This window comes from Gopherus evgoodei, chromosome 1, assembly GCF_007399415.2.
Source record: "Gopherus evgoodei ecotype Sinaloan lineage chromosome 1, rGopEvg1_v1.p, whole genome shotgun sequence".
Taxonomy (NCBI): domain Eukaryota; kingdom Metazoa; phylum Chordata; order Testudines; family Testudinidae; genus Gopherus; species Gopherus evgoodei.
Window position 1 is genome coordinate 136,864,577 of NC_044322.1, and position 24,985 is coordinate 136,889,561.

Genomic DNA, 24,985 nt, shown 5'->3' on the forward strand with positions numbered 1-24,985 from the left:
TTTTATTTTATTTTCTAAACCTACCCTCTTCCCATAAGCATTCACTATGTTAGACATTCCTTCAGACTTCTCAGTGAAGACTGAAACAAAGAAGCCATTAAGCATCTCTGCCATTTCCAAGTTTCCTGTTACTGTTTCTCCCTCCTTACTGAGCAATGGGCCTACCCTGTCCTTGGTCTTCCTCTTGCTTCTAATGTATTGATAAAAAGTCTTCTTGTTTCCCTTTATTCTGGTAGCTAATTTTGTGCCTTTGCCTTTCTAATCTTGCCCCTGCTAGGTCAGGGCTGGGCAAACTTTTTGGCCCAAGGGCCACATCAGGAAATACAAATTGTATGGTGGGCCATGAATGCTCACAAAATTGGGATTAGAGTGCAGGAGGGGATGTGGGCTTTGGAGTGGGGCTGGAGATGAGAAGTTTGGGGTGCAGGAGGGTGCTCCAGGCTGGGATCGAGGGGTTTGGAGAGCGAGAGGGAGATCAGGGCTGGGGCAAGGGTTCAGGGTGTGAAGAGAGGCTGAGGGGGTGCAGGCTCAGAGTGGCGCTTACCTCAAGCAGCTCCTGGAAGCAGCATCATGTCCTTGTTCTGGCTCCTATGTGGAGGTGCGGCCAGATGGCTCTGTGCACTGCCCCATCTGCAGGCACTCCCATTGCAGCTTCCATTGGAGCATGTAGGAGCCGGAGCGGGGCCATGCTGCAGCTTCCTGGAGCCGTGTGGTGTGGCCCCAACCCAGCACCCTGGCTGGAGCGCCGAAGCGGTACTGAGCTGTGTGGTGCAGCTTGCAGGCTGGCTTAAAACGGCTTGCTGGCCAGATTCGGCCTTCGGGCCATAGTTTGCCCACCCCTGGGCTTGGCAGAATAAGTTTATTCCATTGTTGATACACGTATGTCCGTTCCACAAAATGCAATTTCATAGTCTCAGTACTACAGCAGGTGCCCAGAATTGTGCGTTGTCATAGTCAGATGATACCAGACACAATGTGTTCAGTTAACTAAGCTATTGTAAAGAGGAAGGCACTTAAAGATGATATTGGCTTTAGTTTGATGAAGCAGAATAATAATTTTGGCTCTATTTGTTTGTTCCAGCAAATTAGATCCTCGTAAAATACGTCGCAATTACTGCATTTCAGAGGTCCCTGAGATCTTTGTCCTTTTTTGTGCTTAATGGCTGAAATTGTCATCAATGAAGAACAAAAGAGATTTAAGGGTATTAATGGTTACAATATATTGCACTATGGAGAATGTTTCTAATTAGGCCCTAAAGGAAAGGGATTTCTATTTTTATTAGGCAATATCATACTTAGGGAAACAGCATGATGCACTCGAAAAAGACATCAGAGTAAACAAAGTACATTAGTCTTTGGTGAGCAATGTCACACTTACAAGTAAGCATTCAGGGGACCACATGTGCATTTGGTCCCCCTACTTCTTGCCTCTTGTGAGTGATGTGTTGCTCCCTCTTCGCTCACACTTAACACTCCAGCCAGGTGTCTCTGTTTAGATGGAAGAAGAAGTGGTATTTGTTCAAAGCTCGTGGCAACTAAAATCAATATATGTTGTCCTGGTTCCTCTTCTCGTTTCAACAGTCTTGCTCCTGCAGGCTGGCATGGTGAAGAGGTGGTGCTTTGGCCAGACTTTCTTCTCACCCCTGCTGGGGAGCATTAGACCCCTGTGGAGTGCAGACAGTAAGCAGAGCCTGCATTCTTCTGAGCATAGGCACTGCAATTTACATGGGCCATGCAGCATAGGAGGAAGGCTCGTTGATTTCCCCACTCTTCCCCTGTGCACCTCCATAAAGGCCAGCTACAATCTGGCTCTCAGTTTTTCACCTGGTCCTTAGGCAAACTCACTGATTTCAATGTGAGTTTGTCTGGTATAGGGCTAGATTATGCCTTTAGGTAAATCCTGACCAAATGGGGTGTAAATCGCATCACTTCAGGAAGGCTCTGCACTTCAAAACTGGCACCTTTCTGAAGCCCAGTTACCACCTTACTTCTCCTTTGCTTTGGGAGGTGGAGGGAGTAATTTGCTGCTTTCTTCTATCACCTGCAAACTGCAGAATTCCCCAGGCCAGCTCGGCTGTGCTGTTCTGTATCACCTGCAAACTGCAGAGTTCCGCAGGCCAGCTCGGCTGTGCTGTATTACCTGCAAACTGCAGAGTTCCCCAGGCCAGCTCAGCTGTGCTGTTCTGTATCACCTGCAAACTGCATAGTTCCCCAGACCAGCTCGGCTGTGCTTACTGGCATATTGGTGACTGGAGTCAAGGCTCTGCTTATTCCTTATTCATTCCCTGCCCACCTGCTCCAGGTGGGGGTAATAATGGGTGCTTAGCAGTAGCACTCTCTTATTTCTCTATGCCCAGACCCAAGATGTGGGAATCCCACATTGAGCAATTAGTGGTGTTCTTACTTCCCTGTGAACGCACATAGATCGAGGGAGACTCTAGGCCTAACGAGAGAGTTTACAATGAGTTGTGACCTCAAGGGTAGGCCCTGAATATGCTTGTCATTCTTCACTCAGCCTGTTAGGATTTTCACATTCATTTTGTTCGTATGTGAAAAGAAGTGTTTTTCCTTCTCTATCTCTGATTGTGCTTACGCATCTTTCCACTCCCCTGACCCCCTAGTTCCTGTGCTGTGCCTGTATTGCATTCTTTGATTTTCAATAATTATTCTTTCCTTATATACCCCTTTGCCCAAATAAATGTCCAAGGAAAATTGTCAAACACCTGGGAATTGTTTTATACCTCTCCTATAATGACAACACCATTGACATTGTACTTAAAGAGAATCTGATTCATGCGAAGAAAAAAGTCACCACATGCAGACTGAACACTAGAGAGTACAGAGTTTGGATGAAGGTGAAAAAAACTCTCGAGGGCAAGGAGAAAAGATAAATCTAGAAATGACCATATCCAGTAAATGAGGCACTCAATATAAGACTCCAGCACCAAAGAATGTGCATCAAAGGCCACTGACAAAAGCAGAGTTAACAACTGGAAAAGCCTCAGCAGACAATTCTATGCACACTTAATTCAATTCAGCAGTACTCCTGCGTGATGGAGTGTACAGACCCCCCTCTAGCAGCTAGCAGGGAGAGGCTTACATGCTACTCATAGAGAGGAAAGTCCACAGCTACATATCATAAATATGGGAACTGTCAAAAAAGCATGGCTCAGCCAACTCTGAAGAATTATCTCTGGGATACTGAGGATTCAGGAAAATATTCTGTGAGATACTAAGTAGCCTCTAGTTACAGGAGGTGTGCTGCACTTTAAAGCACCAGGCCTCTTTTAGAAGGCTGCACACTAGGAAATCTGATTAGCTGGCAGTAGGCTCAGGCCTGCTGGGGAGATGATGGGATCGTAAATACTACGAAACCCTAGCTATCTGGCAGACAAGCAGTTCCTACTTCAGCTATCCTTTTTTGGGGCTAACACCATTCAGAAACCAGGATGAAGATTTTTTCTTTAATTTTAAATAATCATAATAATACCTAGCTCTTATATGGATCCAAAATGTATAGGTAATCCAGTCAGCAGAATGTCAAAACCCTGGAGTATGGTTGCGCACTCAGCCATAGTTTATCCCATTCTAGAAGACTAAAAAGTAGCCAAAAATAATGTAATAATACTTAATGAAAGGATTAGCTGCATATCAAAACAGAGGACTTGATTTAACATCCAGTTTTGCTTGGTTTTTAGAGGTAGGGATTTGAGTAGTCAAATCAAGTGAAAGCTTGTGGGTTTTGGAACAGACCCGTATGGGTTTGGAACAGGCTCTGAAACCTCAAGTGCAGTTGAAGTGTTTTTTCTACTGAAATTCCAAATGCACTATTAGATGAGATAATTTTGAAGAAGGGATGCAAGTGTATGAAACTTTTTTAAATTAGAAGTGTTGTGAACACGCTTTCCTTAAAGCCACACTTCCCCTTGAAGGCCAACAAAGGATTATCCCCCACACCCTCTGTGAACTACTAACAAAGCCAACCAAAAAAAATCTTCAAAAGGAAAAAAAAAAAAGGAATTAAGATGTGTGCCAAACTGGACTTCTGAGTCATTTTGCTTTTTTATTACATGTATCTCCTATTCTTTCCCTGTACATTATTTAACTAGGCCCCCATTTACACTGTGCAAACAGACTGACTTCACTGGGGCTCTCTGCAGGTGCAGCCACCTATCTCACCTTATGAATGTTGCAGGACTGGGGCCATAGAGTGTAAGTTTATTTGGCAAATTCCTTTTTTGTCTGTAAAGTACCAATTTTAAATCATATGATGGATTTATAAATAAATGCAAATAAGGAACAACAAATTCATGCCTCACTGATATATTGGAATTATTTCAGGATAGGAAGGCGAACTTGCAGAAAAGGAGAATGGATGCATTGGCAATATTTAGATATACAGAAATTGTTGGTCAATGAATGACTGCCTTCAGTGTGAAGATATGAAATGAACAAAATGTTGGGTTTACTAGACAGAAACTTGGGAGAAGGGAAGAAAAGGAAATGCTGTTAAAAACTACACCTCTGATGAGAAAAAGAAAACAATGAAGCACTTCATTTGCAGTAGCTTGTAGGCTGGTATTTGTTCCAAGACAAAAGAGAAATTTGCACAAAAACCTTTTGTTAATAAAACTAAGATTGCTGGACTCCACTGAAATGCACTTTTAAACACCCTCAAAGGAATGTTACTTTTTACTTTTACAAATATTCTCTGTCTTTCATAAAAATGCAAATGTGAAACACAGAATTTTTAAATATCAAGAAAATTTTAAGATTAAAAAATTGGTAATGGTAAAATAGAAAACAAAGTCTGTAATATTAAATGCATATGTGAAATTTGCCACTGCCTGAATTCAATCATCTAGCCTTAGTCCAATCTGATTGATTAGGAATTCATTTAAAACCACCGCTTTGTTACATCACAGCAAAAGGGCTAGTAGTTAAAAATTAAATATCATTTAGGCTTCCTTCATATTTTTACACTTCAGTGATTCTTAAATAATGAGGAAGGTTGGAGTTGGGGACAGAGGAAATATAGTGTTGCTGTCTACCAAAAGCTGTGCCTAGTCAATTTTGGTAGTGACCAAACATTGTTATGCTTAAGAGCCATCTTGGTGGCTGATGTGAAAAGGGTTGGTTTTCTGAATCCTGTTTTTAATGGACAGGAGTCTACGTTAATAGCTGCCCTTGTTGGAAGTCTCAGCAGAAAGGCCAAGGACTGAATGGAATAGGCATGATGACTGAACTGCCAGAGATGGTCTCTTCATCGCTGGGCTGAGATGTGGGGCAATGTGGGATGATTACAATGCCACTGCCTGTGTTGTTCTGGTTTGGTGGATCAACAAAGAACTTTTGTGTCTAATGTTGTCAATCGAACACTTTTCATAAATCCTTACATGAAAAAAGTAAAACTATTTTCTGACAGAACCAGTCTAATCAAAGTAGTTGTGGTGATATTGTTTCTTTGATGGACATGCACATGACTTTGACTGTGAAATCACACTTTTCTACTTAGTTTCATCCACATCTGTACCAGTCTGTACAGATGTCGATGGATCTGTGCTTTTGCTTCACTGTATATTGCAACATTTTTATTGCATTCCACAGGTCCTCCAGTAAACGTTACTTGCAATATTTTTATCAACAGTTTTGGATCAGTCACAGAAACCACAATGGTAAGTGTTATGATGCCACTGGCAAGAGAACAACAATACTTGATATGTCATGAACAGAACCTGTCAATTTTTCTATTTATTGTTCAACTTGCAGGTCCTCCTGTAAATGTTACCTGCAACATATTTATCAACAGCTTTGGTTCAATAGCAGAAACTACAATGGTGAGTGGGACTGAACATTGAAGCCATCTTGTGAAGGAGTGGGATGTGGTATAGAATGGTGTTATTATATAGGGGATAGTTACTGAGTGCCTAAGCTACTAAGAATGTACCTATAGTATTAAAATACAATAAACTTTACATACCATAGTGCTAAAGGTTAGGAATAGCTACTGCTGGTGTTTGCTTTTTTTGTCATAAACGGTGCTCTAAATAATAAATACTTAGTCAAAGGAGTAAAAAAAGTATGGTTATGACTTAAATAAATGTAACCCCTGGATATACACATGGAAATCAAGCCTAACTCTAAGACAAATGTCTGATGGCTCTGTCTCACATTTGCATGATAATGCTACAATTAGAGCTTTACATATTTTAGTAATCTCCAGGGCTATAAATTAGAGTTGTGTGACATTTCAGTAATGAAACTGAAATGAACCAGATACAGCTCTTCTGACTTCAGGTTTTGTTTGACCATTTCACTAAAATGTGTGAACCTATAGGGGCAATCTTAACTAGATTTAAGTGAATCTGGACTATTTATGGTTTTGATATTGAAACTAGGAAAAACTCAACCTTATATCAGGTAGGCTGAGACAATTTTCTCCCAGATTTGCTTTGAGTCTTTGCTATTGTTTGAACCTGACAACTCAAAGCAAAACTGAGTGGATGTTAATCTATACAATCAGGTTCAAAGAAAAGATTCCCCATAAATCCTTGTGAACCTGAAGTGCTGAGATTCATAATTTCTATTATAATTTAAAAAGAGAATAACTTTTGCTGCACATGCTCCCTTCTAGTGCTCATAATTGCTGTTAATGCTGAAGGGACTTTTTCAAAAATAGCATAGAGCTCCTGACAGGTAGCATTCGACTATCTTTCCAGTCACGGATTCTTACGCTACAAAGAGCCTATAGACTTTGATGGGACTATAGATGGAGCCAAGCTACGGTGATTGAAGGTGGTGGAGTCTTGTCCATAGTATTTTAAGTTTTCAACCCACTACAGAAACTAGAAATGGGTTGGCACCACAGAATGGATTCATATTTTGAATACTTGAACATTCTGGAGTATTTAGATCCAGGGATTTAGTTCAGTCTACTATAGATAAGGACTAGCTATATATTGCAATTTGGATTCAGATGTAACCTTCCCCTGCCCCCTTCCTACCTAAAAATCAGGTGTAGTCACAACCTCATTGAAATGAGAATATACCTCACTCCACAACAAAATCCAGTGAGATTCCTGTGCACCACTTTAAAAGAAGAGCTGTGAGCTATTCTGAAGTAATCACACAGCAGTTCTGACACTGTTTTGTTTAGTCCCCTTATGGCTCCATCTTATGCTGCTGAGTGCCTAATAGACCTGCTGAAGTCAAAGACAGTAGAGATTTCTCAGCACTTGGCAGGATCAACCCCCTATAATCAACATCAAGCACATTATCTATAAAAAGACATGGCAAATCAAGCACAGGTTTTAAATAATATGGTTATAAATGTTACCCTGAAATGTTTGCATTCTGAAAGAACATGTGTGTATCTTAGCTAGTTAATAGATACCCGATTTAAATATTTATTTAAATTATGCCATCATTTTAAATTTTAAAAAGCACTGAAGAGATTTAGGAGCTCAAGTCCTACAGAAATGAATGGGACTTATTCTCCTAAATCTTTTGGTGCTTTTGGAAAACCTTTATCTAACTTTTCACTAAAGAATCAATTAACTGCATTTTTAACAAAATAGGTAACTTTCTAACATAATATGGAAAGAGAGTGGCCCCAGTATAAACAATAAGGGAATACAGCAGAGTGGAGGCAGTATACGTTATAACTTACAGCAGTGGTTTTCAACCTGTGGTCCATGGAGCCTGGGGATCCGCAAACTATGTCTAAGAGGTCCGCAAAAGGTGATGGTGAAAATAAAGTTTCAGATCCCAGAAAAGACATTCCAGTTTTTCTGATCAATCAAAAGTATGTGAATACCCCCACCTACAGGTCAAAACCCGGAAGTGTTGTTGTTACCATAGAAACCCACAGTTTAGCGCCCTTTCTCACACTGCATCAAATGTCATGTCAAGCCCGTGCAACATTTATAGCTGAATTCTGTTCGGTCAGTTTTCAGTGTAAGATTTCTATGGTGAGGGACCACAGGTTTAATTTTCAAAGAAGACCACAACTCCTTTCGAAATTTTTTAGGGGTCTGCAAATGAAAAAGGTTGAAAAGAATTGACTTACAGTATTTATGCATAGTCTTTTAAAATGACCTTGACAAGAAAATCAAAACAACATTGAAACTGAGAGGGAGGGGAAAAATCAGAATGCCACATAATTCATAACAATCAACAGACTTTATTTTCAGTATCCTTAAAGTCTTGGTAAGATTTCCTAAATCTAAAGGATTCTGAGAAGAAAGTTCTATGCACATAGCCATGGTTTTGCATTCAGACACACATTTTTCTGTAGGTCTTAGCAAAGAGAGAGAGAGGCACAGCATTACGTAGCAAAAATCCTGCACGTCACTAGCTTCACAAGATGGCATTCAATGAAAATATTTGCACGACCTAATGCTGATTGCATTAATTAGACCCCTTCATTGCTTTGATTAAATCCCCTCATTGCATTTTATTATCTATCAAATATGTTAATGTGCACCTTTTCAATGTTCATTAACACATTCTGCTGAAAAAAGCTAAACACTCAAGTAAATGAAAACAAAGACTGTTGGCTTCCTTGTTTTGCTTTATTCATAATATCTGCAGACAGTGTTGAATGAGTTCTGTTAAAGTGGGTGCTGTTCAGCCATTTGATATTGATTTTCCTAATACTGTTACCGCATTAATGACTAGTTTAGAGTATGTTTTCAAAATGTTCCTAGAGGCAGGCATCAATTACTACTCATCTACCTCGCTTTCCAAAGTAAATTTAATTATGTGCTAAAAAGTTTTGCATCCTTTGTGATAAATAATGAAGGCTTTTTTTGCTATCTATAACTCATTTTGTTCCCGTCAAATGCTCTTGATGATTTTGACATAAAACTAAAATAAAAAAATTGTAAGTAGGTTATACATTAGATTGAAAATCAAAAGAAGATGCTCATGTCTCAGAGGACCAAAATGCTTAAAGTGCTTAGGTTTTAAGTACTAAAGGGGATATTTTCAGAACATTGCTTGGAAGAGGCATATTGAAAACCTTTGGGGGCCAAATTTGGCTCTCAGGTGAGCTTACTGGGAGAAAGGCAGGATTTGGGGCCCAATTCTGCAGTATTTTCTCAGGCAAAATTCTTATTAACACCAACAGGCACTGTGTCTGACTTCTGAGGGAGTGAAATTCAACCCTGTAGGCCAGCATAAATCCCTTGCCTCACTTTTGTCCCACTCAAGCCCTCTTTTGAAGGTTTGCATGGAACTTGGTGGATATACTGTGTGAATGCCCCCTGCAGAGGGGTGAATTTCATGTGGTATGCACAAGTTTACTGATCTGAATGCATGAGAACAATTTGACCCTGAGTAGACTGATGGAATGGGCCCTTTGTCCTTAAATGGTAACAGTTTTGCATTCACAGCCAGCAGTGGTTTTGAAATGACTGCATAGTTTGATACCTTTGTACTAAAGATGAAAGGTTGGTGGGAAACTGAAGTTAATTTTGTATTTTGTTGGTGGGCTTTTCTTAAAAAAACCCTCCATATTAGTCCAGCTCCACTCTCTTTGAAATCAGTGGGAGTTTTATTGATGTTTTCAGTGGGAGCAGAGTTAAATCAATGCTAAGGACTTTTGAAAATTCCACCTTACTTATTTACTACCTTTATTTACTGAAATTCCTTAGCTTTGGGGTTTTTTTTATTTGTAATGGTGTGAATACAGTTTGCGGTATGCATTTATGAAAAATATTTATTTTAAAAAAATTCAGTTTATAAAACACAACTTGCAGTTCTGCTGTGAGTTTTCACTCTCAATTCTATGAAATGATCCATAGAGACAAAACACAGCCTTGTTAATTCTTCTGAATTGTAATACACAAATGGGATGGTATCACTTTTTTTTTTATTCCAAAGGAAATTGTTTTCTTCCCTGTGAGGATGATGTACATTATGCCAGAACAGTTGTAGATAACAAAGGGCCTGATACAATGCCTTTTTATGTTAATGGGAGTTTTTTCATTGTCTTCACTTTGGATCAGGCCTTATGTTACGAAGAGTGGGCCAAATCATCCTTCATGTAACTCCACTGAAGAAAGCAGAGATACAGCGGGGATGAAGTTGGTCAGCTGACATAACTATTTTGAATGCTTTTACACGTGCAGAATTAATCAGTAAAACCTCAGCACACAATAGCAGTGATTAAATAGCATAGATAAGTAATTTTTCTCAAGCTGAAAGCTTGAGTAATCTTTCTCAAGTTGCCAGAGAATTCAGTTGTTCATTGTAGCTAATGACCAGGGGTTTTTAGCTATTGCCCTTGGAAAAGCTAAGAGCAGTTTATAGATTGACAAACTAATTGTTAATTATAGACATGCCTAATTGCAAGGAGATTGTATTGCTGTTTGACATTTGGGATAAATTTCTCTGCTGGCTTCAGTGGCATTCCACCCACTTACTCCAGCAGATAAATTAGCCCTTTCTTTACAACCGGTAAAGTGCAATAGAACTTTGTTGTGGCTGCATGGACAGTATCATCTTTTCACTATAAAAAATGGGACTACAAGTTAGCCACTTAGGCCCTGGTTCAGCCAGGTATTTAAGCAAGTGCATTACATTAAGCATATGAGTAGTCTCACAGAAGTCGGTGTACTCAAGCACCTGGCTGATTCAGGGCCCTACAACAGCTCTCTGCCAGATAATATTAATATTTAGAATTTATATAGCATACTTCTCTGACCCTCTTGCAAATGCATTGTGCTGGTTAGGCTGGGAGGGGCAGCTGATTCCGCCAGACACCTGAATCACATCCTTGGGTGAATAAAGCCCTGTTGGGAAAAGGATGGGATAGAAAAAAGGCCCTACCGAATGCACAGCACTCTGACAGCTAGCACAGCGGCTAGCACAGCAGCTGTCTGCAGCCCAAGTAATTTAGAACAGTCCTGCAGCTCTTCTAAGTTACATTGCTGCCTATTTTGGTTCCCAGCTGGCCCAGGACCTTCTACCGCCCTTTCCGCTCAGCCAGTTTCTTGAGCTGTGCCTAATATTAATATGATGCATCCATGGGTTAAGCCAGTAATCTTCAAAGAATTTTTGATTATCAACTAATAAATAATAATAACAATAACATTAACAATAATTAATAATCAACCCTCTTTTGTGAAAAAGTGTGTGTGGTTACCCCACTTGATAGTGGGGAACAGAGGTAAACAAGTTAAATGACTTGCCCAGGGCCAGATGGGATTAGAACTTGGAGTCTTTGTTTCCAAGTCCTGTGTTCAGACCTCATTTCTCTGTGAGACCAGCAAATGCAATTAGATAAAATATATGAATCGGTTCTTCAGCTGGTGTAAATCAGCCCTCTGTGAATGGCTTAATAGCTTCCACCCATTCCTGCCTTCAGGAATTTGCCAAATAACTCATGTGCTGTCCGATATGCCAAATTGTGATATCATTCTCGGAAAAGACTGCTTTCCAGGATGATATTCATAGCATCAGCAAAAAAATAATCTCAGAGAAATACAAAATTTTAGACAAGATACTGTATCATTGTACTTAACCTACGGTCCTCCTAGCATTCCGCACCCTCCTGGTCACCCTGTTGCAAAGAGGCAGCAGAGAAAGAAATCTAGGAGTACCTTTTAAAGTTTGTGTTTCATTTTAATTTTTTACCAAGATGGGAAGCAAAAATAATTAGAGAAAAAGAGGGGTTATAATAATGCTATTCTGCTTCTCACAAAAATGTGCTGAGAAAGAATATTTCCAAATATACCAGAACGATCTATCTGAATATTATCCTTCCAGCTGTGTCAGTGAAGGATCATTTAAGGCTGTTGGTATTTAAATTCAGCTTTGGTATAATGTATATCATCCTATACTAACTCTTCTAACAAAAAGTACTTGGCAATTCATTCCGTCTAATCTAAATTAGTGTGTACTGCATCTGATGAAAGCATATTTCTTTTATAGGTTTTTAGGAAATTTAAGATTTAAGTGAACAATTATAGAAGTGTCCTGGAAATAAAAAATCCCTTTGCTTTCATTTAACTTCAGTATGTGTCCTACTTCAGAGAAATTAAAAGCCACTCACATAGTTGAATATATTAACTTTATGTCCTAAACAGTCTCCCCTCTTCCCTGCCAGCACTTCCTCTCTTTCCTGTAGTAATTTTGTTCAAGTATTTTCATATCTTTGTAATGGAAATTGTCCCATATACATTTACAAGATAATTACTGTATCTCTAAAGCCGAGAAAATGAGTAAAGGAGACGCCTAGAGTTTGTCTTGGTATGTGATACAAAGATACTTCGGCAATTTAGAACTCAAAATATGTGTTTAATCATAAACCATATGAAACTCCATAGCACAGAAAAAAATGGCCTGTGAAAAATATACACGGGCTTGTCTTTGAAGAATTCTATCAGTGTCTCTACTGATTGACTTTCCTTGAGCTCAGCTCCCCAATATCAACCCCTTATTACTCTCTGACACTCATGTTTGGCTCATATCCACACAGGCAAAATTAAAAAAAAACATGCTCCCAATGAAATCCCAAAACATTATCCTATGGTTTCAGGAGCTTCATCAGTCGCTATACTTGGAGCTGTTTGAAATGTTTTGTCAGTTCAGCAACACACTTTTCATCACGGCCCTCATGAATGAACAGTGGGAAACTCAAATTTGGAGGGGCTTATTCATCAGAGTTTGCATATTTACCTAATAACTTACTGCATCACTAATCATAAGGAGAATATTATCTTACTTTTCAGTGATGATACATTCTTTAGACTGTGCACTTCAGTGGCCTAAGTAAACAAATGTCAACTCATACATTTTCCAAGTCAAAAGCATATTGTTGCCATTTTCATATATGCTAGCTACTGCAGAATAAATCCTAAATGAAGGATTTTTGCGCAGAAGATGGAATTATTTCTAGTCCCTTTCACTAACATATTTCTTCTTTCAGATATCATCAGGTTTAACATGCTTAAATATTTCTGAAACTAAAATATTCAAGATGAATGGCATGTGGATTTCTGATAAACTATTCTCAGGGCAGTTAAATGTAGGGGGGTTGATATCAGTTAAATATATAACTACAGCAACAAAGCGAGTGATGCCAGGCCTGTATTTGTTAAGCATGGAACCTCTGTAGGAATGATACACTCAGAATATATGTAACTGTCTTTCTTATCAACTTAAATGAGCTTTGGATCAGTACCTACATGCTGTTATAACATTCCCTCTTAATGGCCAGTTTTGCCACAGTACTGATGTTAGCTCTAAATGAACCACTTAATAATTTCTGTGTTCCCAGTTGTGACTAAAAGGCTATTGGGCAGGAGAATGCAATTAGCATAAAGATAAGTAGAAAAGATGTGGAGGAGTAGGAAATTAGAGACCACACAGAGAAAAACATACAGTAGGTACACAAAGGTTATGAACAGGAGCTAAGATGTAGATAGGAGAAATTATATCACTTAATTAGCTCCTATGGAATTAGAATAATAGAATATTAGGGTTGGAAGAGACCTCAGGAGGTCATCTAGTCCAACCCCCTGCTCAAAGCAGGACCAACACCAACTAAATCATCCCAGCCTGGGCTTTGTCAAGCCTGACCTTAAAAAACCTCTAAGGAAGGAGATTTCACCACCTCCCTAGGTAACCCATTCCAGTGCTTCACCACCCTCCGAGTGAAATAGTTTTTCCTAATATCCAACCTAAACCTCCCACACTGGGACTTGAGACCATTGCTTCTTGTTGTATCATCTGCCACCATTGAGACCAGCCAAGCTTCATCCTCTTTGGAACCCCCCTTCAGGTAGTTGAAGGTTGCTATCAAATCCCCCCACATTCTTCTCTCCTGCCAACTAAATAAGCCCAGTTCCCTCAGCCTCTCCTTGTGAGTCATGTGCCTCAGCCCCCTAATCATTTTTTTGCCCTCCGCTGGACTCTCTCCAATTTGTCCACATCCTTTCTGTAGTGGGGGACCCAAAACTTGACACAATACTCCAGATGTGGCCTCACCAGTGCCGAATAGAGGGGAATAATCACTTCCCTTGATCTGCTGGCAATGTACCTACTAATGCAGCCCAATATGCTGTTAGTCTTCTTGGCAACAAAGGCACACTGTTGACTCATATCCAGCTTCTCATCCATTGTAATCCCCAGGTCCTTTTCTGCAGAACTGCGGCTTAGCCAGTCAGTCCCCAGCCTGTAGCAGTGCATGGGGATTCTTCTTTCCTATGAGCAGGACTCTGCACTTGTCCTTGTTGAACCTTATCAGATTTTTTTTGGCCCAATCCTCCAATTTGTCTAGTTCACTCTGGACCCTATCCCTACCCTCCAGCGTATCTACCTCTCCCCCCAGCTTAGTGTCATCCACGAACTTGCTGAGGATGCAACCCATCCCATCATCCAGATCATTAATGAAGCTGTTGAAGAAAACTGGCTCCAGGACAGATCCCTGGGGTACTCTGCTTGATACTGGCTGCCAACAAGACATCGAGTCATTGATCACTACTGTTGATCAATAGTTTAGCCAGCTTTCTATCTACCTTATAGTCCATTCATCCACACCATATTACTTTAACTTGCTAGCAAGAATATTGTGGAAGACCTTATCAAAAGCTTTTACTACCTAGCTCCTGGAGTACTGGAATCTGTTGATTTACAGATTGTGAATGATTGAGTTAAGTTACTCTTTGGATTATTTTCATACCTTTTTATTTTACATTGTGATTACTGAAAACTGTACAGCTAGTAATACTTCGATATTTCTGAGCTTCATGTTAATCCACAGTATTGCATAGGGGGTTGTCGTTAATATTATGGCTGTAGGTGATATTATCTTCATCAGCTGAAAAGGGACTAGCATTTTTGATTTGGAAAATGTACCTGTTGCACTAGTTTGGTGCAGTATGCCACTTGTACTGCCTTATTTTTAAATAATAGCTCTCTCATTCAAAGGGAAGAGTAATATGTACATTTATTATATCATTGGTACTGCACTGAACCTAAAATCATTGTGAGCATCGGGAAAGTTAAACTGAACTCTCACCTTGGCAAGAGATTGACTTTTGTGCATGGCGTTTCCGTAGGACTACAGAGTGAACATCTTTTTGAGACAGCAGTGGAACGACTCACGCCTGGCTTACAGTGAATACCCCGATGACTCCTTGGATTTGGATCCATCTATGTTGGACTCTATTTGGAAGCCTGATTTATTCTTTGCCAATGAGAAAGGTGCAAACTTCCATGATGTTACAACGGACAACAAGTTGCTGAGGATTTCTAAGACTGGGAAAGTGCTATACAGTATCAGGTAAACCCGCTTTTTTGCTTCTTAAGTCCGCTTGCTTCCATGTCTTTCTTGCCATGGCCACACTCATAGAATTTACATCTTTAAGTTTTGTTGCCCCTTGTGTACACTCTAATGAGACATACGCTCAGCAGAGTAGAAGGAAAATCTGTCTTTGTGGTGAACTTTTACTCTTCACAAATTGGAATATAAATGGCACAGCAGTATCTCCTAGGTATGCTGAAAAATGAAGGAGTCTAGTGCCCTATTGATGTGCATCAGTAATTCCCATTAGCATCAGTTGGTATTACTCTCCTACTAGGAGGAGAAAATCAACCTTTCAATCCTTTGTGGGGTGACTTTTAAAAGTAAAGGAGAAATCTTATTTTAAATGGCTGGAGAGCATCTTAAGTAGAGTCGTTCCTGCCATGTAATAACTTGGCATGCAATAAATATGAAAATCACCCAGGTTATCTGCTGGCCTTTGCATGCATTTAAAAATCAGTGGAATTGCTTTTCATTTTTGATACAAAGTGCGATAGTATATGTCATGCTGGCTAAGTTTAGGATGAGTTAATAAATGCTATTTGACACAACATAACTTGATGTGCCCTTATGAAATGGGACACATGCAGGGAATCAGAATGCTGGAGAGGTAAAAAAAGCATTACTTAAGAATCGGCTGCAGCAAATAATCTACAGCACTCATTTTATTTGATTAATTGCTTAACGCTTGTAATGGGATCTGAAGATGTAAAATACTCTAAATGCTATTACAATTATTATAGAAATTAATCATAATTTCTGAATTCCTGCAGAATTCTTTTTTTGCAGTGCTCGGTTTATATAATGTTTACATTCTTTCAGGTGTTTAACTAGTTGCTTGATGAGCTGTTTCCTCTTTGTGGACCTGAACAAAATTCTTATTAGCTATAATAGGAGCTATTCATGTGTCAGAGCTGCAGGAGAGTGAGATATTTCACAGTGTGGATATTTCTGACAGCATTCTGAAGCTTATGGAAGCACAGATTTTTAATAACTGATTATTATTGTTCTGTGTAATGAGAAAGTAGATTTGCTGTGGACAAAAAATTATGCCTACTCAATTTGCTTTATTCCCATGGAAATTCTGCAATAGGAACACCACAGTATGTGGATGGGTTGGTAGGTAATGTAACTGTTCAGTCGGCAGAATTTGAAATCGGCATATCTTAACAGTGGGAGAAAAATAACAGTATGCCAGGGTGAAAACAGAACTCATAGACTGATATACCAAACATTAAACATTCTGTCATGTACGAATACCTCTTATTTAATCTCAAGAAAGAGATGAATGCTTCTGTTCATTTGAGTGACATCAGACATCATCTTACTGGAGGCAACAATGCAGTTGGGTGCCATTCTGAGCACAGATGGATAATTTTCCTGACATTTGTCCATGCTGCAAAAGTAATATTTCAAGCTGTCATATCATATTTGTAAAATTCACAAACTTAAATGAAAGTTAATTTGAAATAGAGTAAACCCTGGTAATATTTTGTGCTAAGGAAAAGTGTATTGTTTCTCATCTGCATTGCACAGTATTAGCATATATTGTACCTGGTGCTTCTACAACACAGCAGCATGAAATTTACACATTAATAACATTTATAGTGAGCAGAACCAAAGTTTGAATGGTAATTGAGAGTTACCAATTAGAAATAGTTTAAAAATAATTCCATAACTCAATTGATTTTAGTGATGTTACACTGGAATAAAATGGAAGTAATGCAATGGTTAGTTAGTCCCATTGCATTAGGATGTTATAGTTGTAATTGCTTCACCATTTTCACTACCATAATCATAGTACTTAGCACTTGCATAATAATAATATGTAACATTTACTTGACTTTGAGTGTTCAAAGCACTTACAAATATGACTGACAAGTTACATCTCAGGCTGCTCTATCATATATTTGTAGATGTCATAAAATTATGAGAAAGTTAATCTGAACTAAACATAAACCATACTTTCTCTAAAATAAAAGTGTAATGATCTCCTATATGCACTAAATTAGAAGCTAGGCATTTCTATTGTGACTGGCCTCCCAATCTACTGCACTGGTAACATCATAAGCGTATTTAGGGATGCTGCGAGATGCTCCACCACAGAGACAGTCAGCTTGTTTTGTTGTGTGCTCTGAGGGGCAAGTCCTGCCCTTTGTTCTGCAGGCACGGAAGGTCCTCTGACAGTTACAATCAGTAGTTACAATAAAGTCACATTCACAGAACAACTTCATCATAAACAGAGGTGCACTATAACTGGGATTGTAATCTTTCGCATTGTGAATGTGTTTCACTAATTGAGACTTTCATTCACTGTCCCTACAAATGGAGTTTCACTATACCAAAGTTCACTGTGTATATTTTATATAATACAAATAAACTGAAAAGCAAAAACAAGTCAAAATAAAAATATAAATCAACAAAATGTAAACCCCTAAAGCTGTGTGGTCATACCTTTCTAAAGCTCTAATCCTGCAATCCATGTGGGTGGATCTCTGAGTAGAGGCCCATCCTCCTACAGCTCACTGCAGCATCTGGGCCAGCGCAATATGACATTGTTGAAAATCCTGTCTTCTGTTCCTATGGCCTGTTTCCCACAGTACATTTTGTTATATTTTGCATTTGCTTTTTGTGTCATGCTCTGTATAGATTTTAAGTACTTAGGGATGTGGATCATGTCTTCTCTAGCACACGTTGGGCATTACAAACCATGGGTGCCGACTCCATGGGTGCTTCAGCCCTGGAGCACCCATGAAAAAAAAAAGGGGGTGTTTAGCACCCACCAGCAGCCCTGCTGACCAGCTCCCCCACTCCGCCCCCTAGCACCTCCTGCCTGTCACAATCAGCTATTCAAAAGCATGCAGGAGGTGCTGGGGATAGAGAGAGGAAAGGTGAGCAGAAAGAGATGAGGAGAGGTGAGGTGGGGGTGGGAAGTGGCAGGCGGTGGGGGCCTGGGGGAAGAGGTGAAGTGGGGGCCTGGTCTGGGGCGGAGTGGGAATTGAACACCACTCCGTCAACTTAGAAAGATGGCACCTCTGCTACAGACAGTAGATAATAAGGAATAATGGTATTATATGACAAAAGGGTTAAAAGAGCTAATAGAATCCCTGAAAGTAGGTCTGTTTAGAAACCTTAAAAAGGCCATCAGCACAGTTCTGATTACTCAGCTAGCTCAAACTATTAGTAACAGCCAGCTAGTGTGGGCTTATTTTATCTGGGTGAGAGGAGATTGAAGACCTTTGCTTAAATAAATGGGTTTCCTTGCTGCACTAGCTGCCTCCTTTGTCATTTTCATGTTACCAAGTGATTTCAGCCATGTCGACTTAATTCAGAATGTGATGCACATAATCTAGGATCTAAGAGATTGGGTGAAGTCTTCTCCATCCAGAGTAAATCATCAAGCAGACCATCACACTTTAAAAATATGAGAAGATATTTGAGTTTTCTGAGTTATTTAGTAAAGGGCTATTTGGAATTGTCTTGGAAAGAACTGTAGGGGAAGAGATTTCTTTTAATTAGTTACAATTCTTTCTCCTCTATCCTCCTAGCTCCAGTTATAAGATACCATTGAGAAGCTGGCCAGGAAACTACTCAAAATATTTCAAAATAGCAGCATCCATTTTCAGATTAGCTATCTGTTTTGTTTGTTTGTCTTCACTGTGTGGATGTGATGTAACTATTTAGGCTATTGCCTCTTTATGGTCTCATGCCCTGACCTTGATCCAACTGTAAAATGTTATTATGGAGAAGGGCAGAGAATCTAATAGGGAAATGATGTCAGTGTAGGGGGTGTAAAAAGGAATAATGCTGCTGAAACGCTGTGGCATGGAGAGGAATCAGACTCGTTGATTCCTTTCTATTTATGCAACAGAACCCTACTTCTGTACCTTCCATACTGTAAAAAACATCTGCTATTGCTAGCTGCAACATTCAAAAGCCATCACTGGCTTGCCCATCCAAAAGAGCTGCTCTATATTCGTACAAATGGCAATCCATCTGGAATACAAGCCCAGGTGCCAGTTGCTTTATCTAGTGCACATCAGGAGATCACAATTCAAATCACAATCAAGTCTCATTCCACAACTTCTTTCTTTTTACTGCCTCTTCTTTCCTGTTTGTTCTTTTTCACTTTCATACCATGGCAATTCTGCTCTGGCTCCATCCCCAGCACATGGTTTTGGCTATATTATGACCAGGGCCGGCTCCAAGTTTTTTGCCACTCCAAGCAAAAAAATTTTCCCACACCCTCACAGTCCCACCCCAACTCTGCCCCTTCCCCACCTCATTCCAACCCCTTCCCCAAATCCCTGGCCCCGCCTCCTTCCCCGGGCGCGCCTCATTTCCCCTCCAACACCTCCCTCCCAGACTTGACTGGAAGGCAGGGGGGAGAAGCGGAGTGGCAGCGCACTCGGGGGAGGAGGAGGAGGTGAGCTGGGGGGGAGCGGTTCCTCTCCCCACCAGGGTTACTTCCTGTGGCTCTCTCTGTGCCCCCACTGTCGCAGCTCACCTCTGCTCCGCCTGCTCCCCTGAGCGCGCTGCCACTGCTCCACTTTTTCCCCCTCCCTCCGAGGCTTTCTGCAAAACGGCTGATTCGTGTGGGAAACCTGAGAGGGAGGGGGGAGAAGTGGAGCGGCAGTGCGCTCGGGTGAGCAGGCGGCAGTGGAGCAGAAGTGACCTGATGGGGGGGAAAGAGAGGTTCCTCTACCCCCTCCCCCACAGGTTACTTCTTGTGGCCCTCCCCACGCCCCCCACCGCCACAGCTCACCTCCGTTCAGGGCCAGCTCCCAGCTTTCTGCACCCCAAGCAAAAAAACAAAAACAAAAACAAGGAAGCGGAGTGCTGCCCCTTGGAAAGCGCCGCCCCAAGCACGTGCTTGGAGCACTGGTACCTAGAGCCAGCCCTGATTATGACTAAGCTTGGCAGAATTCAGTTTTAAATAACTTCAATGGAAAATATCACTATTTTAAGAATTTTTTAATTTTACTTATTCAAATGTTCACTAGTTGAGCAACATTACTGGGATTAAGCATTTTTAATCAATTTTAAATTTTCAGTTCTGGGCACTTATGGGGGACAGACAATAATTATTCTTTTATAGTAAAAGCTGAGATTCAAAAAGTTAATGCTTTAAATCTGTTAAAACACTAATTATCAAAATCAGGTCAAAATATACATAATAAACAGCCTTAAATCAAACTCTAATAATTTCTCCAGCAGCATTTTCGCTCCTTTGCCTATCTGTAAATGTCTGTTATAGATGGAAATATTTTTTCATCACTTTTTGTGTGTACAGTGAAATCAACATTTACCCATAATCTTTCCAAGCCTAATTGTGAATAATAAAGATTACAACATACAGGATACTTAGTGCCAAAAGCAGTCTCTAGCCTTGTAGTATTTTGGATTTCCTACTACAACATGGGCAAGTCAGTGCTAGAGGAAATGCAGTGGCCACAATGAATGAAGCTGCAATCATTTAACAATCCCCTTTGTACCTGTGTCCTTTGTCCTATATGAAGGAAATACACAACAGCTAAAAAGCTGGTAGACTCAAAATTTGTCCTCGGGAGAGAGAAGGCAATATCAGTCAAATTATAAAATCCATTACTCTGGTGGTGAACTTTACTTTAAATATTATTTTTTCAATAGACACTATTAGAAGCATGCCCAGACCCTTTGTCTGCAGCTGCATTTCCTTCGGCAGTGGAACTGGTGTCATCTACTGTGCCAAAGGTTCTGGGTGCAGGAAGGAGGTTCAAGGGACTAGAGCCTGAGTGGCTCGGAACAAAGTCAGAGGCTGCACTGCGACATAGTTCCTTCTGTTCCTGCATGTCCCTATTGGGTGTGTGTGTGTGTGTTTGTGTGAATGGTCGTCATGTGCAGCATTCACTGGGCATTACTTCAGCACTGGGTTGAAATAACCTCTGAGAGCTCTTTAGTTTGTCCACTATAGAAGCTGGTAGTGCAGCAGTCAGCTGGTTTAGGTATACACTTTCCAAGAATGTCTTGGGATCAGATGCTTAGTTGGTGTAAAATGGTGCAGCTCCATTTACTTTAATGGAGCTATGTCAGTTTATACCAGTTGAGAATTTGGCATGTGGTACATAAACCATAATGTCCAGTCCAACAGAACGTACTATGTGAAAAGTCTAGTGTGCTGTAGAGAATATTCCACAGATCTAAAATAAGGTATGAATCTCTGTGCTTACATTTGATTCCTTCAATTTATTTTATAATCTAATGTTAGGATTTAAGAGGATTTTAACTTCACTAGCAGCATTGTCTTGTCAAGGGAGATTAACAGAGAGTGGGAGGAGAGAGGCCATTATTATGACTAACACCACTGTTTGCTATACAAGAAGCAGTGAATGTTGTGAACACTCCTTTCTAATCTCAGTGGTTATACCAAATCCTACCATGACAATATTGTCCAGGTGGCATTTTCCCTTGGAAGCCAAGCTTTGATAGCATAGACTCCCATTTCCTCTGGGGAAATTTCAGGTGCTTTTTATCTGGCACAAGAAAAATAATTCCGTTCTCCTTAGGCAAAATTGTATACAAATTCAGTGTTCTATGCAATGACTTTTAAAAACATAAAGCTCTCCATATGGGCTTGAAGTAACTTTCTGAATTAATGAAAGTACACTCTGAGAATAACAAAGTGCAGAAATGCTCATTGAAGTAGAGCACACTTAAAATGCTTTTTATCATTTTGATAGCTAGCGTACCTATCGTAGAGAGATTATTTGCACATAATATGACTCACGCTAAAACCAACAGGTATTTTTAAATATACCCAATACTACAGGGACAAGGTGAATCCCTGAGCTGTAATTGATTCATACATGAATCTAGCAATTTTGCCAGATTCATCTCCACATAAACCTGATTACAAAAATTAACACTGGTTTCAAATACAGTAAAACCTGCCTTAGAGACCTCTCTGAAGAGAGAGACCACCTGTCAGAAGAGACTATTAGCAGAAGCCCTGGAATACCGTCTGTCTCTGGTGTGCAAACCTTTGAAGAGTGACCACCTCTTACAAGTGACCAGTTTTGCCAACTCCCGGGAATGATCACTCTTGGCAGGTTTTACTGTACAAAAACTGGGATGTCAGCCACTTTCATGATGAAAGAAACTGGTGTCCTCCTGCTACAATCTGATGTCCACAAAAACTCTTCCCACCCATCCTTGCTCTCTTCTTCTTCTTTCCTTTTTGATTCCTTTTATTAAGCTAACTTAGTTTCTTTCCTGATATTTGCCTTGAAACAATTTCCCGCTTTTCTTTTGCTTGTTGATGGTCCCTCTCATCACCCTCTATGGACTCCTTTATTCTCACTCCCCCGTTCTACAGTGTCCAGATCTATATGGAGGATGTGAATAAATTTGTCATATTCCTAACTTTCTATTGGCCCTGAGTACTTGGTTTGATTATGTTAAAGGCTAGCATGAGTGTTTGTTATACAGGCAGCACAGCTATTGTCAAAACCCCATAGACAGTTTTGCTTGAAGAAATATTAGTTTTTTAATAACACCGTTGGTTGCTCTTCTCTGATCATAAGACTGTTAAAGCGAATTAAGGATCCTGACATTAGTAGCTACCTAGCAAAGCCCAATTTTATACTCTTCACACATTGTTTCATTGCTTCAATCAAAACTAGTGTCATTTTAATAAAAAATTATTTTCTTTGGCATATCGTGTGAATAATTTGTACATATAGAGTTGTTCTTGACTGAAAATATTAAAAATTATTGGCCGATGATTAGTTATGGAAATATGTGCTAATAGGATACTGCTGACTGCTTGCAGGCCAAGATACACATCTCTGTACATGAGTTTCTGATAGGCCATGGTTAAGTCTGTACTGAATTGTCAGTGACCCGTGGCTACATCTACCACATGAAATGATCTCCCTATAAACACAGAAGAAGCGAGATGAAATGTAAAAGGGTGCAGCCGTGAGGCTGATTCTAAATGAGGATCAAAAAATCCTGTCCCTGTATCATGCATGCTTTCAGAAGTAACTGACTGTCTTCTGCCAGTTGTATTTAAACATATTGCTAAGGACAGAGGAGTCATGGTGCCAGAAGGAAAACAACACCAGACCAAATAAACAGTGGTGTAGAGTAAATATCCAGGTCCTGAAAACTTAAATATAACTAAGATAAGAAATGACATAAGAAAAATCAGAGATGGCAATTTATTTTTCTTGGAGAAGAATTAGGTGGGTTACATTATTTTAACTATCAAATGAAATCATACTCAAATTTAATTTCATGGCATTGCTTGAGTGATAATTGGAATCTCATTATATTCATTGGCAAGGTGTATCAACAGACAGTAACTGCATTACAATGAAAAATGAGATGGAAAATAATTTTTCACCATTAATGCAAAACCTACCGCACCATTCCAGTCTAGTCACCGGTTTGTTAAGCAATACGTGAACCAAAATGAAGTCCCGTAAACCACTAAGAAAGACTAGACAGAACATCCTGAGAGACTGAAGTATAGGACGCTTCAGTCTGTATTTCATATTTTGCCACAATAGAGGATGTTCTATATTTCCATAAGCCTCAGTTTTTGTTCCATCTCCACATCTCAGAAATGAAGTTACATGAAAAAAAAGATAAAAAAATAACTGGTGTGACAGACTGACCATATCTTGAACAAACCTTATGGAATTAAGATAACCTTGTTTGAATTAGGGTTAATACCTTTGGGGTATATTGTATTGAAAATGCAATTGTGTATGTGTTGCTGTGGCATTGTATGTACCTTCTCTAGTAAGAAGTGGGGTTGCTACTAAACTTCTTTGTTATCAGCTTGTGAAGCTGTCCGTCTCTCACAGATATCCACATATTATTTCAAACTGGATTCTCCAGAGCTCAACAGACAAAGAAATTTTTTTTTGGAAAAATAACCTGGTTTTAGATGTACTCAGGCCCTTCTTCCTGATTCAGCAAACAGATAGGACCCTGCTCATGGAGGGCCCCAATCCTTAGGTTGGAAGGACTGGGCCTGTCCATGTTGGGGTTCCTGGTAAATTTATTGGTATTTGTATAGGTTTTTATTGTTTTTCATGTTTTCTCTGTAGTGCTTCTCCCTTGAGAATAAAGTAAGCTTACATAGGAAGTGCTGTGTGATAACTTATATCTGCAGCAATCCCTCTGTTATCAGTCTCTGAAGAGAAAGTGCACAGGTCTGTTTAGGCAGACTGTGCCGGGAAATACACTGTGAAGGCAGGGAACTGTGGAGCCTGGACATACTCTGCTCAGAAAGGAGTGAGATGTGGGTCTTCACCCAAGAGAGGCAGCAGCTGGGGAGCTGGAAGCCTGAGGGTGGGTGCCCTGGCTGGACCACTGAGGGGAAATATAGGTGCAGTTGCCTTGGACTGTGACAACTGGATCCAGCAATTCTGGGAAACATGAGAAAGCATGCAGGTTGGCTCCATTTTAGAAAGCAAGGGAAACTGCCAGTAGATTATACAAATACCAATTACCATCTCCACAGAGCCAATAGTCATGAATCAGGCCCCAAATAATGAAGAGATTTTTAAAACATAATGAACTTGTTTGTTTTTCTTGGCCTGGTCTCTGAACCATTTGGGTTTACTTGGATGAAATTTTCAAGATTTTCTCATCAATCTTGAGGGCTAGAAACTTTCTCTT

The 24,985-nt window shown here is 39.9% G+C and overlaps 1 protein-coding gene across 7 annotated transcripts in view; it reads left to right on the forward strand.

Annotated features, from left to right (window-relative positions):
* GLRA2 (glycine receptor alpha 2) overlaps positions 1 to 24,985 on the forward strand; it is a 159,719-nt gene that overhangs the window by 25,519 nt on the left and 109,215 nt on the right. For 4 of the 7 annotated variants that reach the window (XM_030573242.1, XM_030573227.1, XM_030573266.1 and 1 more), the window contains exons 3-4: positions 5,608 to 5,675; positions 15,069 to 15,292. In XM_030573242.1, coding sequence (XP_030429102.1) covers positions 5,608 to 5,675; positions 15,069 to 15,292 — 292 coding nt within the window. Of the gene's footprint in view, positions 1 to 5,607; positions 5,676 to 5,769; positions 5,838 to 15,068; positions 15,293 to 24,985 lie in introns of all 7 variants that reach the window. The other 3 variants (XM_030573250.1, XM_030573233.1, XM_030573276.1) reach the window with 3 other exon arrangements.